Below are 19,847 nucleotides of genomic sequence, written 5' to 3'. Positions count from 1 at the left end.
CTTATTTTTTGTTGCAGTTGCTAAAATCTTCCACCAGCAGAACTCTGAAAGGTGACTTTTTTTAAAGGCTGGGATTTTTAATATTTTGAAGAGACTCTTCTTGTTGAAAGAAATAATAAGAAAAGAGCTTTTGCTGTTCCCAAGGATCCTTTTATCTTTCTTTGTTCACTTTATTTTTAATTAGGAGGAATTGTGTTATTTACAGCAAATGTTTGGTGTGTCTGGACCTGAAAACAGCAGCTGACAACGTAGTCCCTGAAACGTGGCTGTCCATGGGCACATGTCCTGGGGAGAGCTCTGCTCTCTTTTGCTGTAGGAGTGCTATTCGCAGCTACATAAAGATGTTTTATTACCCTAAAATGAGATGAAAAGCCTGTGGCTGGTCATATTTTTAGACTTTCTATCATCTTGAATGTTCGTCTCTTCACTTGGGCGTTGAAGCCAAAGGGATGTGCCCTCATGCTGAGTGAGAGTCGGAGCCTCTGGGTGTTGGTGTCAGCTGTGACTCTCAGAAGTACCTGCAGTGCTCATTAACATTCCTGTGCCTGCAGACCCTGTTGGCAACTGCAGCCAAAACCAACCTGTGCACTGAATATTCCGTGGCTTGCAGCACAGTTGAAGTTGCCTGCAAGCAAACAGTGGAACAGCTCAAGTCCTCAGCCGTTCCTCAGTCACAGTTAAAAATGTGTTGGAATCCCTCTTGTTGTTCCTTAGTGCATTTATATTGACTGCTTCTTTTGGAAACCTTAAAAATCTGCTGAGGAGAATGTTAAATGATATATCAGCTATTTCTGTTTCACTGCAGCTCGTTTAAAAGTGCCTGTCCTCCTGTGCTGCTTTAGGGATGTGGGGATTCCACGACCGGGACCTGGTTCTACGGAAAGCTCTCTACACGATGATGAGGAGTGGAGCTGAGAGGGAAGCACTCAAAAGGAGGTGGAGATGGCAACAGACCCAGCAGAATAAAGAGGTCTGTATGGCCTGAAGGCAGTTTTGTTAACACCATTTAGGATTAAAAGCATTCTTCTGGAGTTTGGTGCGAAAGTTTTCATTGCTATCAAATTCCTTGGCCTTCCATATTGCACAGGGAGAGATACTTGTACTTAAAGTTTTCATATCAGAATAAGAACGTGCTTGTAGCTTCGTGGGCAAATCTCTGCACAGTTTTGTCCCTAAACAGGTCTAAGATAAGTTTAGAACCTTTAGAAAATTTTGGGCTGCAAACCCAAATGTATAATTTAGCTGTCACAAGTGTTATAAAATAAGTGCATGAAATCCACAAGAGAGAGAAACCCACATTTGGGTAAGATTTCCCAGAATGGGGAGTTGGGATCCTTAGAGCTGCAACCAAACATTGAGTGGATGTTTCCTAACTAAAATAATTTGGTAGATTTGGTTTGACTGTTGATTGAAAGCTGTACCTCAACATGCTATTTTCTGAAGATGTCTGTGCCTAAACAGTGGCTGGAAAACCCATTTCAGGAGTAACCCTGGATGCAAGCAAGTGAATATGCTTCAGTGTTTGTGGCATATTTGTAATCTGGTTTTTGTTGGCATCAGCAGTGAGAACACAGCTGAGCTGTGACTGACTCAGCTGTTTCAGGCTACCTGAAAAACAGGGGTACAGAAGCAGTTTCATACCGTTTTTACTCTTGAACAGGAGGAGAAAGCCCCACCTGTCTGCCCAGGAGGGCATTCACAGTACTTGCAGGTAGTGGGAAGGAAGCAAACCTCCAGAAGTGGGCAGTAAAGCACGTGAACCGTGGTTGCAGGGAATTCTGTGTGAATAACTGGCTCCCAGGAGTGGAGCACTCAGCAGACCCACATCTGGAAATACAACCCACTGTGCAGTCAGCTGAGATCTTTGTTTAATAAGTTCCTATTCTTTCAGCTGAATGGAAATGTTGAAGCGTTAATGGTGCAGGAGATGAAGCGGTGTGCTGTGTGAGGCACAGAGCAGTCAGGGGGGCAGAGCTCTGCTCCCCCTGTGTGCCAGCAGAACATAAAGCTCTTGCTCTGCCCACAGTCAGGCCTGGTGTACACGGAGGAGGAGTGGGAACGGGAGTGGAACGAGCTGCTCAAGCTGGCGTCGAGTGAGCCTCGGACACACTTCAGCAAGAACGGAGGCACCGGCGGGGGGTAAGTGCAGAGCAGATCCTGGGGGGTTTGTTCTCAGCAGGAAAACCGTGAATGAAGGTGTTTAAAGCACCAGCAAACTGCCTTTCAACTGCTGTGCTTTTTTTTTTAGCCTGCTAGAATGTAATTATCTGAATATCCCCTTGTAATATTCAGCATTTTCATTATGTTTTCTTGTGCAGTTACCACACTAACTTGAGGTCACTTTTATCCAAGAGTCTAGATTTAACCAATCCTAATTTCTTTGTTCCTGGAACAAGCAGGTTGTCAGTCTCACTTAGCTTCCAGAAGATGAAGTGTCTGCTCTCACTGAAGATGTGGAGCTTTTTGTTTGAGGAACACTCAGCAGGAAGGTGGCCCCTGCTTGGGTATTTTCACTGGGACATGGAATGACAGAATAACATCCTACCTTCTAATAGCACTCTGCAAGAAAATAGTTTATCCTGGATCTCCCCTCTTGTGTACTCGATCACAGCCATCTTCTCATATTCAGACATTTATTTCAGTGCTTCTTTGCTTCACAGTTCAAACACAAAATCTGCAATGTGTTTCTACTCTAAAATGCTGTTAACCCTAAAGATACAGGAGGGAAAAAAAGTCGTAATTTCAGTATTAGAGCTAAAGATTAAATATTTGGATGTGGAATAGGTAGAATATTGAGTTACAGTTTGTAGTCTCTTGAAGCCATTCTGAAAAATCAATGTGCCACTTCAGTCTTTGTACAGTTATTAAAAAGCTTAACTAAAAATTGTGGTAATTACTATTGCAGCAGTAGGAACAGTTGCACTTCCTTTGACTATTCAAGCTCCTGTTAAACCCATGTAACATCCACAGTGCCCTCAAATGCAAGAAGTGTTTAAGGGCTGTTTATTTAACATTAAACTGATTCCCTGTCATCCCAGTACAGTCTGATGTTGCAGGAAGGTTCTGCAGGGGGTTTGTCTGTGTTTCTAAGAACTCCATTTGGTTCTTTTCTCGCCCAATTTCCTGTCTGTTCATCCCCACTGATTCCATGAGCAGGCTGATTGCAGCTGCTCTGACTGCACTCTGCAGAGCTGCAGTGTTTGTCACTACCCAGTGCTACCAGGAAAGCAAGGGAGGAGAGTGTTTGCTTGAAGACCAGCTTAGTCTGCATGTTTAATCTTTCTATGGTGTTCAATTAGTAGCATTTCAGTCAATTAGCTTATTATAAACAGAACCAGACAAACTGATGGTCTCAGGCAAAAACCCAGTACCGTCTCCTGCCTTGCATTTAGTTCAGCTGTTGAGAAGCTATTGGAAAAAATACAGAAATATAATTGTGAAAAAGTTTGGGATGAAACAGCATCTACAACATTGAAACAGCCCTGATCCACACTTAGGATCTGCTTTAAATAATAATAATGTGATAAACCATCCCTCACTTTCAGTGCAGTTATTTCCACCAGTAGATTATTGATCAGCCTTGGAATGCAGAAGCTTTAGTTTTTGTGTCTAGTGTTTAGCACTTCCAATATTTAGTGTTTGCTTACTTGGTGCATAATTTTCTTTAGCTACTGTTTCCCCTGCAGAAAATTCCATGTGGTGATAAGTAAATTGACAAAAGAAGGCAGATGACACAGTGAGAGTTACAAAGTCCTTAGAAGATTTTCTCTGGGCTGTGAAAGATATTCTCCTTTTGACTCTGTGCTATTAAAGACAGGTAATTGTGTGAATGCAGGAGGACATTGCTTAGAAAACTGCCAGCCATAACGTGTCTCACTGTCTTCTGTTTTGAAGCTAAAAAAGAGATTTATTTTCATTTTAGTCTCTGGTTTGTTTGCTGTCTTTGTAGGTCTTTTCCTGGTGATACAGTTCAGTGTTCTAATGCAGTCCAGTTGGTATTTGTATTAATTTGGTCATTCAGCTCCAGTTTCTCTGACCTTATTCTCCCTGTTTCATTCTGTGTGTCTCACATCATATCTGCTAGTCAGAGATGCCCTCCAGTGTTGCATTTGCCAGGCATGGACCATCTCCACCTTCAGTTCCCAGGTACTTACACAGGGGTAGTCCTATTACATAAAGAATTCATTTAAGTTGGGTTTAATGTTCCCATCATGGCTTGCATTTATCTTTTTTTGCAAATCAAAATAAGGGAATTAAAAATAGGCAACAGTTAATTTTTCCTTTGAACACTGAAAGAGGAATCAGGCAAGAAACAGCCCATTAAACAAACATGTGAATATGCATTTCTCTTTACATTCATTTCAAAGACAGAATGAATGTGGCAGAATGAATTACTTTCTCAATTTAATGATCTCCTGTAGGGCCTTTGATAAGGAAAAGGAATATCAAAATAGTATTTTTGAGAGGGGGGTTATATTATGTCTTCTTGTTAGGTGCTATATTAAGGAAGCTTGCCCATCAGTCTTTGAACTGTAGATGAGATGAATTTTCCTTTGGTGTCAGGATTAGCTAAAGCATCAGAAGTTGTATCTTCTTCAAAAGAATTCAGTGACAAAGCTGAGTCTGGAATTGTGCTTTCTCATTCACCTGCAAGCTCCTTTTAGTTATTTTTCAGAGTGAACTATGTGCAGAGGACATCAATTGTCACTAAATCTCCCAGGATCCCTCCTTTGAGAGCACTCTCGGTCTGAGGCTGGGAAGTTGGGAAGAAAGAAAAAGGGAACACAGGAAAACCTGGTTCATAAGTTCTCATTGCCAGCATGGAAAATCCTCCAAGCACTAAGGCAGACCAAACAATTCATTATGAAGCAGATTCTTGTTTTGAAACAGATTTGCACATATTTCTGTAAATGTAAAAAATGAATTCCAGATTAACGTAATTGCTTCACTTATCTCCATTTACCAGCAAAACCAGGGGTACTGAACTGAAGCAAGTGCTTTGGAAAAGGGAAAATGTCTTGTACCCTGTTTTGTGTTGAGGATTAACTGTGCCATCCTGCTCCAGAGAAAATTGCAGCCCCTTCTTTCCCTGTGCAGACTCGTGCCAGTCAGAGCCTGCGCAGTGCTGGAGTGAAAGGCACTGCTGTTACTCCCTCGATGCAAACCTGCCTGGTGTGTCACGGGCTGAGCTGGGGCAGGTTTGGCAAGTGTTAACTGTCACCTGTAGCCTGTCTGTGCTGCTGACCTTATTAACAGAATCGAGGGATTTTAGATGGGGAGGAAGGGAGAGGACAGTGCTGTAATCCTTCTGTGTGTCGTTAGAGTTTTATTTAAGGCAGAAACCCCCAACACTGAGACAGGAAATACCTCTCAGATGCAGGTGTTCTTTCTGGTTTTGGACTAGGTGAGGTATTGAGAACGTGCAGTTCTTCACACACAACTACTGAAGCCATCCAAGACCCTCATCTTACAGAGAATTTGGTTTAGACCATTTAACAAAGGAATGCCTTTAAAATTATTTTTATTTGATCTGGTGTCTGTTCCAGGAGTAATATTTCTTTTAAACTGTCCAGTATATGCAGCAGTTCTAGGGTGCAGGTAGGAAATGGTTCGTTATAACAGTGTATCTCTGGATGATTAGCTGAGGTTTGTAATGGCTGGCACATCTTCTCATCTGGCCCATTTGCAGTTCGTGGAAGTTGTCCTGAAGCCCAGCACAGCCTGAAGTGTTCAAACTGCCTGGTGATTCAGGTGTGGGACTCAAAGCATTCACATTCTGTGTGTCCTTTAGTCAGTGCAAAATCCCTTTTCTTTTCCTGGAGAGTGAAAGGCTGTCCCAGGCCTGTGCCATTCTCTGGGGCTGAGGTGAAGCTCATTGCTAACACCTGCAAGGAAACCAGCGGGGAGGTTCCTCCACCTGCAGTGGGAATCTGGACTTGCTGTGGAGCTGCAGCTCTGCTTTGTGGTGGTTTTTATTTGGGGATTGATAAGCAGGAAAAGAAGAGGTGTCAGAAATGAAATGGTGGCAAATAGAGGATGTAAACTCGGATGTCATTCTGATCTCACGTTCCTAACAAACCCCCAGGCAGGAGAGCTTCACACTTGCCACGTTGTTCCGGTGCCTCTCACTGCCTGTGGGCATCGCTCTCTTGCAAAGCCTGAATCCCAAAACTCAGCCTAAACTGGAATGGCCATTTTGAGTCTGTTGGGCTCACTGGGAATCTGGAGGCTCTGGATGGGGGAGAAGAGCAAGGTGACCACAGGGAGCTGTTTGGAAGGAAATCCAAGGACAGGAAAACAGACCTTTCTCAGAGTTTCCAGGCAGCAGAGGAACAGCCAGCACACAGCCAGGTGGAGCTGCAGCTTGTTGAAAAAAGCTTTTCTTGCTTTGCTGCCTGCAGTACAAATTAGATTTTCCATGAGAGAGACTCTCTGGAGTGCTCAGTAAGTATCCACTGTGTTTGGTCCTGTCGATCAGACTGAGATTTTTATTTTTATTTTTATCTGTTTGGGGTTTTTTTTCTGTTAATGTGCTCTTACAATCAAGATAAATTATTTAAAGTGCTCTGGTGGAGCAGGATTGTGCAATGCAGATCTGTAAGTGGATTTCATTATTTAAAATTAGCTTTAAATGAACAGAGGAATTAATTTCAGTTTCCTAAATTTTCTTTGCTTTCATGTTACATTGACAAAATTATTTTGTCCACAATTTTCGTGGCCATGGAGCTAGCATAAATAAAGATCCATGAAAAAAAAGTGGAATGATAAGTGGATCAAAGGATGTGGTAGGTTGCCATGGACACACTTGTTAATGATGATTTTTTCATTCTCATTAATCTTTAGCAAAATTCATACTGAATCCTCAGCAGTGCCACTGAAATAACACAAAACAGGAAGAGCCCACAGGAATTCCTGGCACTGATGACACAGAACTGGACACTGGAAAGGTTTCCCAGAGAGGCTGAGGGGACTGTCTGGACACGGCTCTGGGTGGCCCTGCTGGGACAAGGGACCTCCAGAGCTCCCTCACAAGCTCAGCCACTGCTCCTGTGACGGGGACTGATGGAACAGGACGTGTGATACAACAGGAGGGTTGGAAATGGGGGAGTTTGGTCACAGATAGTGAGTGAAACAACTTATGTGATACTGAAGAGCAAAAACAGCCGGTGGAATTCTGGAGTCTGTGCGGTTGGGCATGGCACCAGCTGAGCAAAGGGATAAAGATCCTTCTGAGACAGCTGGAATGTGCCTTTCAGTTCTAGAAACCTCATCAACTAGGAGATGAGGAATAATTAGAGGATTTGGAAAAAAAATTAGGGCTGATAGGAAATACTAATTGAGAAAATAGCTGGAAATCTTTCTGGCACATTGTCTTGCCAATAACATGATCCCCCTGACTGTCCTCTGGCTAAAAAATTGCTCTGAGGGCGACATAATGGACTGCAAATGCTGAAAAGCTGTCACAGCCAAGCACGGAGAAGAGTTCAGTGAGGAATATGGGAAGAAATTACCAAATGAGGAATGTGGTTTGAACATCAGGGAAAATTTCCTGATGAGTTTGGGTAATAGGAGGAGGGAGGTGGGGAAGGAGAGGTGTCTCACTGCTTGATCAGTGAATCATCAGCCTCCTGCAGCCTCCTGCATCAGCCTCCCTGAAAGCAGGTGGAATTCAGCTCACTGGAAAATCTAACAGGACAATGAATCTCCAGTTCCTTACACAGGTACCCCCTCCCCAACTTAAAGAAAAAAACTTCTGGTAACAATCAAAAAAAAAAAAAAAAAAGCTGCCAACTTAGTCAGGTAAATTGCTCCTGCTCAGGTGGGTATCAGTGTTCCTTCCATTGCCAAGGTAAACTCACCTCAACGAGAAAGACACTGTGGGGTCCTTGTGCCAAGGGTGTCATGTGAAATTATGATTTTTGTGACAAAAGTAGATTTACTCCAACAGCTTGGCTAAGAATCACCTTTTCTATTCCTGCTAGGCTACCAAACAATATCAGAAAGGAATGAATTTTGCTGACTACTGAACTAGCATGGAGTCTGCAAGTGAAAACATCTTCTCTGTTGCTATTATTTTATTTCCAAAAATGCATTCTCCTTCCCTGTTTCTTGTGGTACCTATTTCAGTCATTGGAATATGTGTTTCAGAAGAGTGGGATATAATGCTGAAGGCTGACCAGCTGCTGGGATGTGCTGACTCACTGAAGTGTCAGTCCTTGGCTCAGGGGGGCTCAAAGCAGTCTCAATGCTGTGTCTTCCAGAGTGGATAATGCAGAAGACCCCGTGTACGAGAGCCTGGAAGAGTTCCATGTGTTTGTCTTAGCCCACATTTTGAGGAGACCCATTGTTGTGGTAGCAGACACGATGTTGAGAGACTCAGGGGGGGAAGGTAAGAGCTCTGCTGGGAATCTCTGCTCCTCGGGAATGGGATCAGTCCTGAACTGCCACACACAAACAAACAGCCAGCTGTCACCTCTCGGGGTGTTCAGGGCAGAGCTGCTGCCTTTTTCTGAAAGCACAGGATGGTGCTCAGTCCATTTCTGTCAGATGAAAGTAAAAACTACAGGGTAATCATGAAAGTCCTGATGAAAACCTGTTTATCCTGGATATTGGCTATTAACTTAATAACCACGAGATTGCACGATGCATTTCTGATTGGTCTGCGTTAACAAGGTTCTGATTTTGCTGTGTTATTTTGGTGTCCCTTAAAACCCTGCAGAAATCAATCTAATCTGACTTTGAAAAATCAAATTTCGAATGTGTATGTCTTGGATTTTTGTTTTTAATGACTCCTCTTCCTTGCAGTTTATCATTCAGAAGTTTCCAGAATGTTTTATTCAGTTTGCACATGTGAGCACACAAATGTTGAAGCCAGCTGGACACTGTCTGAGCAGGACTGGAAGGATTAAATTCATCTCACTCACTTTCTACAGTGAACTAATAGAATACTAGTTCATGATAATGTGTTGCTTAATTAAAGGGGGATGTTTTGTTGATTAAAGGAAGATGTTAAACAGGTGATGGAGTTTACAGAAATTTACTGCCATGGGAAAATGCTGTGTAGCTTCAGTTTCCATTCAGATTATGAGCTACAAGTAATGGTTGTAGATGATTCTGTGAGTTTTGGAAGAACCCCTGAATGACAATGCAGGCACTGGTCACAGCCAGCCTGGGTTCACAAGAACTCATTCTGGAAATATTTCAGCGATAAAGATTGGTGGTTTTTTAGCAAAGGGAAAAATAATTGGTCAGAAGCAAACACATTGAGAGAATTTTCCTGCCCAAACTCGCTCTTCCCATAATTATATATAGAAACAAGTGTAGAATCTTCCAAAGCAAGATTTTCCCCCTACAGGTGGAGCATCCCATTTATCTACTGGTAGGATTGTTTGAGTCTTTCCTTAACATCATCAGGCGTACATACCTGTACACACTCACAGATGTATAAGGTGTGTGATGAAATGTGTGGACCACAAACATGTTTGTCAAGCTTCTCCCAGAACTCTGTCAGTAGAAGGCACGAGGAGGGCCTGTTGCCAAAAGAACTGAGTGTATTGACTGATAATTAGCAGAAAATACCCTTCTCCTTAGAAGTGTTACAGGAGGGTACAAATCTGCATACCTGTGTGAGAGTCATCAAGATTTTGTTATAAGACCTTAATAACTTTACTACCAAACAATTAAAGCAAGGAGAAAATATGAAAGAGCAGAAGGTTTTCATTATTGTTTGTAGTGTATGTACTGACATTTTTATAATTAAATTTTACCTGTTATGACTGTTTCCTGCACTGATCACTCTGCTTTAGTCTGCTCTCCTGGAGCTCTGAACACCTTGCAGCACAGTTATTGTCTGTTCTTTGACACAGCTGAAAGGTCTCCTTTTCCTCTGCAGCCTTTGCTCCGATCCCGTTTGGAGGAATTTATTTGCCCCTGGAAGTTCTCCCGAACAGGTGCCACTGCTCACCCCTCGTGCTGGCCTATGATCAGGCCCATTTCTCAGCTCTGGTTTCCATGGAACAAAAAGACCAACAGAGAGAACAAGGTATGCTCTAAACACAGCACCACCAGGTAAATGTTGAATACAATGCACAAAGTACCTTCACCTACCTGTGGGTGTATTTAGCTCTCAGAGACGAAACAATCTTCACTAAATTTTATTGCTGCATTTATTTCTGACAGGCAGTTCCACAAATGTACATAAATGTACAGGTACAACCGTAGTTACCTGCTGTGCCTCTGGGTTCTTGAGGGCCTTTGGTAGTTTGGGTTAGTAAAGCGTTTAGAAGCTAAAGTGGGAGTCAGATTACTGTTAAAAACTCATGTAATGGAAAAAAATATATTATTTTCTAGTGTGCTAAATGCACTCTTCTCATTTAAAAACATTTAGGTGAAATGTTTTTACCTTGCTGTCTTCTGTCCTGCTTTGGAACAGAAAGACTGACCAGATACTTCTGTGCCAAGTTGGATATGGGATTGGGAGTGACAAGAGCTTCAGGACTGGATCTGTTCTTGCATTAGTAGCCCTTATTTGCTAGAGCTGTTTGCTTGATAATAGAAAGCTGTGAGATGAACTCCTATCTGTCTTTGTTCCTTTTGTGGGGAAGGGAAAATTGTTTTGCCAAAAACATGATGAGGCTTTGGAAAAATTCAAGGCAGTTTTGCTTTCAGTTATGAGTCTTTTATTTTTTCCTGATGATACTTCCAAGGTGTTTTAAATCCCTCATGAATGCTTATAAGCTGTCAAGTGAATGGGAATGTGTGCAGGTTGTTGAGATCTCTTGAGGGAATGTCATTCCATCTTCCTTCCTAGGGAGGTCCAGAGGCACCTAAATGTCCCTCGTTTGATTCCCTAACCCTGTGTGCATTTCCCCTGATTTGGGATGTATCAGGCAGTGCCCATGCCTGAGACAGTCAGCAGTGCTGCAGCTCTGCAAGGCAGAGAGGAAGGTGTTCAGCACAATGATGAAAAGGAGGAAAGAGGGAGCTCTTGAACAGCAGATTTTGCTGTAGCATCTCCACACAGGAATCTGACCTCTGGTTTGTCATCCTCTTGGGAGGAGCAGAGAGCTTTTCCATGAGGTGGTGTGAGATGGGAAACTGCACCAGGGACTGCCTGTAGCATTGGCAACCTTGGGCTGGTCAAGAGGAGACTGAATCATCAGACTGAAATGGAGAAGAAGGTTGATCCAGATGTCAGATATTCGAGGTGTCAGATATTCAGGGGGAAAAATCAGGCCAGTCCAGCTATTCAGCCTCCACTGGCACATAACTGTGTCAGGGATTTGTAGGCAGGTGCTTGGCAATATCTCTGGCCTTGGCATTATGTGCTGGGATATTGGAGCTGCCTTCCAACCCTCAGGCAGCAGAAGAACAGCCCTTAGGAAAAGGCTTTTCACGTAGGAAAACCCCGAGGAATGACGTGAAACACCTTCTGAGAAATGAAAGTCTGAAAAGTAAATCTATCCCTTTTTAATGCAAAAATGTGATATGAATGAAGCTGGAGTTCTGGAGAGCCTTTAAAGACATGGTCTCACTGTTGATGGTTGCTGATGATACGCTGTAAAGTTGTCTGGGGGAGCAGCCAGCGTCCATTTCTTCCTTTCTAACAACTGGGATCAGAATGATATCAGCAGACTGACAGAAGCCTCATTTATCTCAGGCACATCTGTCTGCCTTCATCCAAGGCTTCATGATCACAGGTCTTACAGAGCCTCTGTGTGTAAATGACTGGATACACAGAGCTGAACTCTCTCTGCAGTCAGGGGAACTGCCATCCACCAAACCTTTTGCTGTTGTTGTGTCCTCCCAGGGATGGGATTGACAAAGGCAGTGAGGGACACTGCTGTTCAGCTGCTCTGACCCTGCCTCTCAGTACCTGCTCCTCAGTGTGACACCTTCAGTAGGTGTCACCTACTGAAACATAACTCTCATCTTAGCAGCCATATATTCCTGTTAGTCACACACTGCAAGATCCTGGGTTTGATAATGAGGTTATATCTTTGATTTCTCCCACAAGTGCTAGCAATAATATCGTTCTTGTGGTTATAAACTGTCTTTCTGTAGGATTTTCCCACACCTGTATTCCCACAGGAAAGGTGCTGGGAGAGAGAACCCTACCAAATACCCAGCACAGCATCAGAAACATTAACTACTGGGTTTCATGTATAAGTTCATCCAGGTTAATGGCAAGGGTCAGTGAATCAAAGTAGTTTTGGTTTTGTACAACCCAGGTGTACATGTCTTACTGCAGGGCCTTGAATACACAGGCTCCAGTTCTGTGGAGCAGCAGAGAGCATTTGGCATTTATTCTGGGCTGAAGGGAATGCTTCAGCTTTCAGCTGCCTGGCTGGTTGCTGTTGGAGACCACAGCAACCACAGCATTCCTGTTGTTCTCCCTGCTGTGCAGGAAGTAGAGGTTGGCACAAGGATGCTCCAGCAGTGCTGGTTTGTACCTTGTCAGCAGAGCGATGCTCTGGCACACGGGGGCAGAGCCACGGCTGTTAAATGTGCCAGTAAGAGTGGCACAGGTGGCACAGGTCCAAAATCAAACAGGTTTGGAACTGTCAGAGTGCAGCTGAGAGCTCAGAGCTACACCTTCCTAAGAGGAGGCTCTTGGTGAGCCCAGCCACTTGTAACTGTGCTCTGTGTAACCAGGAGCAGCCTCTGGAGCTCTCTGAACCCCTGCATCTACAGTCACACCTGTTTAATACATACATGTCTGTATTTGAGGGATATGTGTGGTCAAATAAGTACTGAAGTGAATTCCTGAAGTCCTGTTTTGTCACAGAGTCCTGTATCAGATAATTAAAATGCTCCTATAAATTTATATGAAGAGAAAACACATTAAGATCCTCTTGTCTGGAGAGGATTTGAACCACATTTTGACATGTCTCCTTTTCACCAGCACACAGCTGGCGTTCTGCTGATTGCCAGAGGGCCTGGCATTTTGAAATCCAGTGTCTGATTAAAAACCTATAGATATTTTTATACCCAGGCAGGCTCTGTTGATGCAGATGTTTTGTCTCTTTGTCCATGGAAGCACAGCCTGGCTGTCAGCTGCCTCTAAGGCTGCTTCCTTGATCCTGGAGCTTCCCGTGCCGTGCTCTGTCCCAGTGCAGTCCCAGCTGTGGGAGCGGGTTTGTCTGGGTGATTTCTCCAGCTTTATTCGCCCCCTGGCTTGGCTGTAATGAGTACCTGGGTGAAGTCTTTAAGGGTTTAGTGTAGAAAATTAAAATCCTTGATTGGTTGGCAGAGGAGCAGCAGTGACCTGCACCATGCTGAGGATCCTGCCAGGTCCTCAACAGTTTTTTCCTTTTTTTTTCTGATGAAACGGAAGCAAATTGGTGGGTGTAGTTCAAGCTGATTGGTTTTCTCTTACTTTCTTGCTGGTGATGAATGATAGATACTCTGTAACACCAGAGTGTGGTCCCTGCACGCAGAATATAAAACAGAGTCATTAAGAGAGGTGTCAGAAGGCAGAGCCGTCGCAGAGAGGGGAAAGAAGAGAAGAGCCAAAACTGCAGTGCTGGGATATAACAGCAGTTATGCTCTTTTCACCACACTCAGGACAGGCTTCACACTGACCTCTTGACCCACATATATGTTGATCTCTGGTCTTCAATTACGTTAATTCACAGTTTGAGTCCAAAATCGCTGGAACTGCCTTTTCCTCTGTTTCTTACTGCTGATACCAATGCATTTTTATTTCTTTGACAGTGCAAAACAAAAAGGTACTAACCTGAAAAGGCAAAATAGTTAACAAGTGTGTGAATCTGTGATTCTGAGAGCCAGCCAGGAATATTGCGACTTTTTACTGCTTTCTGGTACTCTAATGACTCTGTCTCCAGGAAATGTTTATTGTGCATTACAGAATGGCCACGTTGTTCTTTCAGAGGTGTCCCCTCCTCCACAGGTGACTCTGGTTCACTCCAGGAGCAATCATGGTATTAACCTGCCCCTCTCCTCCTCTGTTGCACACACACGAGGACAGGGAGATGAAGCCTGGTGTAAATCATTTGTGGGGCTCTGATGAGGCAGTTCTGCCACACACTCAAATCCTGCCCTTCCTGAAGCAGCAATCCTGCTTTTCACAACTGAGTCTTCTCTTCTTTTTGTCATTTTTGTTCCCCCCCACCCCAATCCTTGTTTCTTCTCTGCTTCAGCCGTGATTCCCCTGACTGACTCTGAACACAAGTTACTGCCTTTGCACTTTGCGGTCGATCCTGGGAAAGACTGGGAGTGGGGAAAAGATGACAATGATAACACCAGACTGGCCAAGTAAGACCTTTCTGTAACTTCAGTGTTAAGCAGTAAAATGTCTTGAGCTGTATCTGGTTGGAGTTCTGGGAGAGCTGCCAGGGCTTTGTTCTTGTTCTCTGGTTACGTGGCTGAGACATGGGTGGGTCTCCAGCTGATGGTCACAGTTCAGGCTGCTGTTACACCTCTCCCTGGTATGAATTACTGCTTTTTCTTTCAGCCTTTTTGACTGTTTGTTCCTTTCTTTTTTTCCTCTTTAGTTTGATTTTGTCTCTTGAGGCAAAGCTCAACCTTCTGCACAGCTACATGAATGTAACGTGGATACGCATCCCGTCCGAGACGCGGGTAAGGTCACCTCCCCTCGCTCCAAACAAACTCCAGGTGTCCAGAGACACGAGCCATGGGAGGGTGCTGGGTAGGGAAGGCTGCCTGGAAACACCTCAGTGTCCCAGCAGCAGGGACAAGTCACTCACGGCTCACTGACACTGCAATCAGGCTTATGGATTTATCTGGTTATTTGCTTTAATAACACGGTTGCTTGTATATTTTTTTGCTGAAATGTATTTTCTAGCTTAATCTTTCTGTTACATTTTTCAGTGGTCTGGGCAGTTTAAAGAGACCTTTTGTCACCATTGTTTTTTCAGAAGTTTGGCTTGCTCTCCTAATGCCACTGTTCAGTCACCAATCCCAGGTCCTTTCTGAGAATGCACTGGCCCCCCTTGACAGCCCCAGTTTGGAGTGGCTGACAAAAGGCCACAGACTGGCTCTGAGCTGGAGCCTGGCTCTTTCAGAGAGCTAGTTTAGAATCATGCCCAGCTGGCACCGTCTCAGCTGCAAATTTCTCTGCAAACTGCCTGGAATAGATGGAGAGGGGTTGGTCTGGAGGGTAAAGGTTGCTAGGAGAGCATGGAGGTGATTTAGGCAGCCCTACACAGATGGGGCATGAACAGAACAGGGATCCCTGAGAGACACAGGTCATGTGAGTACCCAGGGACAAGCAGCAGGCAGGTATTTCTATACCACAGGTATAAACATCTACAGCTTACCCCTCTCTGAGTCCTTGTGGGTAGTTAAGTGTTCCCTATTTATCTCTAGCAGATTTTGACTTCGTGGTGCCTGAAAGCAAGACTAAGTTTTGCAGGAGTTAATGAACAGAGTCCTGTTTTAAATACCCTAGGATCCATGTTACTGCATTTTCAAGAAAGATGTTTTATTACGTTACCTAAAATATAAAGTGGAGCTTGGATTTGTGACACCAGTTTTATCTGCACTGCATTTCCAGTAAGCATGAATGCCCATCATTGTATTCCTCAGCCTTCTTGCTGAGGGTTAACGTGTGATATTCCAGGTGGGATGTTTAGCTCTGGTGCTGTTGATTTTCATGCACCAGAGACCCGAGCAATGAAAAAGTCAGTTTAAATAAGCTGGGTTTTGAACAGAATGGATTTTGGAATCTTGCTGCGTGCAGGTTTGTGTGCTGTATCCCCCTCCCAGCTTTCAGCAGCTCCTCACTTCCCTCCCATGGCAGTGTCAGCAGTGCCTTTCCCTGCTGGCTCGAGGACAGCCCCTGAGGTGCTCCCTGTGGAGTGGCCAGGCCTGGGCAGGTCTCTGCTCCCCAGGGAGGCTGTGCCAGCTCCTCCCGTGGCTCACCCACTGTCACAGAGCCCCCCGTGACCGACCCCTGCTGCAGATGTGCTCGCAGGGAGCCAAAACCGACTGCAGGAACGAGGAAGGTACAGAGTAACCACAGCAAAATAAGCTTTACTTGGTGAGGAAACCAGCTGAAAACATCAGTGTGTAAACTAAAAAGTATATTTATAATCAATGTCAAAATACGTATTGAATTTGGGGGGTCTTTTTGCACCAGTTCCTGCATAAAAATGATTTTTCCGTATCTAATTATAATTACTTTTCCATAGCAGGCCCCTTTGGCTCAACCAGAATCCCCTACAGCCTCAGCTGGGGAAGACGTGCAGTCTCTGGCTGACTCAATGGACTCGGACCGAGATTCCATCTGTAGTAATTCCAATGGCAATAATGGCAAAAACAGTAAAGAAAAAGAAAAGGACAAACAGAGGAAAGATAAAGACAAAACCAGGACGGATTCAGTTGCCAATAAAATAGGAAGCCTCAGTAAAACCCTGGGAATCAAACTGAAAAAGAACATGGGTGGCCTTGGAGGGCTGGTGCACGGCAAAATGAGCAGAGCCAATTCAGGGAACGGGAAAAACGGGGACACGGTGGAGAAGGTCAAGGAGAAGAAGTCAAAGTCTCGGAAGGGGAGCAAGGAGGAGTCGGGGCAGTCTGCAAGCACCTCTCCGTCTGAGAAGACCACCCCATCTCCCACGGACAGAGCCAGCAGCTCCCCCACGGACAAGGGCAGCGCCAAGCCCTGCTCTGACAAGCAGGCTGACCCCTGGAAGTACAGCACGGACGTGAAACTCAGCCTGAACATCCTGAGAGCTGCCATGCAGGGCGAGCGGAAGTTCATTTTCGCTGGCCTGCTTCTGACCAGTCACAGGCATCAGTTCCACGAGGAGATGATAGGTTACTACCTGACCAGCGCCCAGGAGCGTTTCAACGCGGAGCAGGAACAGAAAAGGAAGGAAGCTGAGAAAAAGGCCGCGCTGAATGGCTCATCTAGCAGGAAACTGGAGCCAGAAGCGTATTCAAAAGAAAAACTGGAAACATCTCCTCAGGATAGGGCATCACCCGTCTTGCCTCAAAGCCATACAACCCAGCTGGTTTTAAAGTTCAAAGACCGCACTAGCCCCACCCCAGGGCCCTTCTCCTCCCCCAGCAGCGGTGCCAAGAGGAGCGGCCCCATCCCCGTATCTGCCCACTACAGCCATACCCCCCCCGTCCAAAGGCAGAGTGTCATCCATCTGCATGACGTCAACTCCAAGCCATCGAGCTTCCAAGACGACACCTACAAGCCGGTGGTGGGCACCCTGAAGACCTGTGCCACCTACCCCCAGCAGAACAGGTCCCTGTCCTCCCAGAGCTACAGCCCGGCCCGGCTGCCCGGGATCCGCACGGTGAACACGGTGGAGTCGCTGAGCTACGCCCTGCCCGCCGAGCACAAGTCCCAGACCTACACGAACGGCTTCGACACCGCGGACATCAGAGACTGCCTGGAGTTTGCCGACGAGGACGCTCCCCAGACCTGGCTCAACAACGACAAAAACCAAGGCAGAAGCACAGTTTGCCCAATCTACTCCATCCAGCAGAACCGCTGCAAGAAGGAGAACTGCTCCTTCTATGGTCGGCCTGAGACTGACAATTACTGCTCCTACTGCTACAGGGAGGAGCTGAAGCGCAGGGAGAGGGACAGCAAGGGACACAGGCATTGAGGATTCTTCCTGACTACTTAGTTTTACCATTTTCTTACTTACAAAGTAAACAAAGTGTTGGATTGCAGTAAAAGGAATCCTTAAAACAAGAATAAAGGATTGATGAGTAAATAGTGTCTAGCTTTTCGCTTTTCCGGGGCAACGAGGAAATAATAGGATTAATTTATCATAAAAAAATTATTATTTTCCATTTTGTCAGTGTCTTTTTTACGTATACTGGTAAGCTGAAGGGTTGTTTACTCCTTTGTCAGTGCTGTGTATATGTTTGGTCAAAAATTTACTAATGGTGCCTGAATTTACACTGACATCACTCAGGTAGTAGAATGATAGGGGCAAGTCATAAAAACAGAGGTGTGGTGGTGTGGTAGGGTAGTGTCTGCCTGGCAGACCTTTGAAATGATAGAGCTATTATGTGAGAGTATTTTTTCCTCAGTAAAACCTAAATCTTTCATGGCTTTTTTTTTTCAGGAGGGTAGTGATTTTGCATAGTGCACATTTTCAACATGGCAGCAGATTGCATTGCTTCTCATGTTTGTGCTTACTTCAGTCTGAAATGGAATGATTCTGGAGAAATGGGAGTGAAAGGTCTGAATTCACGAGGACTGTAGCTCTTCCTAATTTTAAGTTCTTACCAATTATTTCTACATTTCCATTAAAAAAAAAAAAAAAAGTAGATTTGAACCACTTTTATTTGCACTGAATTTTTAAACAAGTTTTATAAAAAAATTCATTATGACTTTCAAGGCTTCATGTCCCAAAACCCCCATAATAGTATAGTTCTGGGCACCTGAATTTCAAAAGTATTTTCATTGCTGTTAAAATGCAGAGAAATATTAAAATATAATTAAAATATAAAAAATTTATTACATTTGGAAAATCTGATGACCAGCTAGGAAATTTAGGATCATTTTAGATCTGAATGAACTGCTTGTCAAAACAAATGTAATGCATCAACTTACTGCCTTAGCTAGTGCATGAACCTAATCATTAATTATTTATTCCTTTCTCAACATCTTTGGGTGATAATTATTGCAAGCCTCGCTACGTGAGCCTTTCTTGAAGACCGTTGGCTCCACCTATTTCCGAGTCTTCTCCCAGAGTGAGTCATCTCCGCCCAGGAGGTTCCCAGATGGCTGTGAAATACCTCCAGCAGGAATGGCAGCTCCGAGCACAGATTTGCACAAGCCTGATATCCAAATATTTACAGAAGTATTTGCAATACTTCTGAAAATAAAACTTAGCTCACAGAAACATTTCTGTAAAGAGATGCTGGTGAAGTAGAGGAATGACACGAGAAGGTTTTCTGGAAGGTTTTGCACCTCCTCCATCAGTGGCACAGTGCAGTAACGAGCCCAGTGGCTCATTCCCTCTCCCCTCACACACGGGGCTTTCAGAAGAGCTAATTTTCCACCAGCAGGTGAAGCACTGCCTTCAGGACTTCCTCTGCCACCCAAAGGTGCAGAACGCGAGTTCTGCCTTCCTCACTACAGAACAGCACTTTTCTGGCCCTCACAGGAAAGATCCTTTGCCAAAGAGTCTGTGTTTCTGATTCTTTTTCTGCTGTACCCCAGTTTTTGCTCTGGACCTGGATGGCACCATTTCACTTGCATACAGGTAACCCTAACTGACCCTGAAACCAAGCCTAAAGTCATCTGCAGAACAGGATGCACAAAGTGCTGCTGCCACGTGCTGGCTTTGAGGAAAAGCACGTGAGCTCTCTCTGGTGTCCCACCAAAATTGGTGGAACTGAGCATATACTAAAACTGACTGTATTTTTAGGTTTTCTGCTGAATGGGAGATCTCAAAATAAGTCCCTTAACCAGTCCTAAAAAGTGAGGGTCTTTGCCATGAATCCAGACCTGTACTTGATGTTCCCTGCTGTATCCTGAGCATACACTGAGTCTCAGTGACCTTGCCTTCCTTCCTGAAGGGGAAACAGTGCTTTGTGTTAGAGCTCCGTGGGACTCCTGTCCCCAAGGTAAGCACGTCCCACACCCCTGTCTCCTGCTGCATACCCTGGGGAGCAGTGCCCTGTTTGGTTTGCTGCTGTGATTACACCAAAGTCCTAATTGTCAAAGAAAACTGGGATTGCAGGTTATGCTAAAACAAGCCACATAATGTAAAAGGAAATCAAATATTATACTTGATTGTATTTGCCGCTGAGAGTGAGAAAACTGGCAGGATAAAACTTCACAAAAGCCAGAAATATTTAAGAATTCTTAGGGCATTAGAGTAGCA

General features: G+C 44.5%; 1 protein-coding gene across 4 annotated transcripts in view; it reads left to right on the top strand.

The window, feature by feature from the left end:
* OTUD7A (OTU deubiquitinase 7A) overlaps positions 1–17,725 on the top strand; it is a 44,936-nt gene extending 27,211 nt beyond the window's left edge. For 3 of the 4 annotated variants that reach the window (XM_027903664.1, XM_027903666.1, XM_027903663.1), the window contains 7 exons: positions 843–970; positions 2,027–2,139; positions 8,262–8,389; positions 9,893–10,042; positions 14,163–14,277; positions 14,517–14,601; positions 16,176–17,725. In XM_027903664.1, coding sequence (XP_027759465.1) covers positions 843–970; positions 2,027–2,139; positions 8,262–8,389; positions 9,893–10,042; positions 14,163–14,277; positions 14,517–14,601; positions 16,176–17,609 — 2,153 coding nt within the window. In that variant the 3' untranslated portion in view covers positions 17,610–17,725. The remainder of the gene's footprint in view (positions 1–842; positions 971–2,026; positions 2,140–8,261; positions 8,390–9,892; positions 10,043–14,162; positions 14,278–14,516; positions 14,602–16,175) is intronic. The other variant, XM_027903665.1, reaches the window with a different exon arrangement.
* The last annotated feature ends 2,122 nt before the right edge of the window (positions 17,726–19,847 follow it).

Source organism: Empidonax traillii, unplaced genomic scaffold (genome assembly GCF_003031625.1).
Source record: "Empidonax traillii isolate 1590-97213 ecotype Southwest subspecies unplaced genomic scaffold, ASM303162v1 scaffold990:size286031, whole genome shotgun sequence".
Classification (NCBI taxonomy): Eukaryota; Metazoa; Chordata; class Aves; order Passeriformes; family Tyrannidae; genus Empidonax; species Empidonax traillii.
The sequence above is the reverse complement of the archived record's forward strand: the minus strand, read 5'-3'. Positions and strand labels throughout refer to the sequence as shown.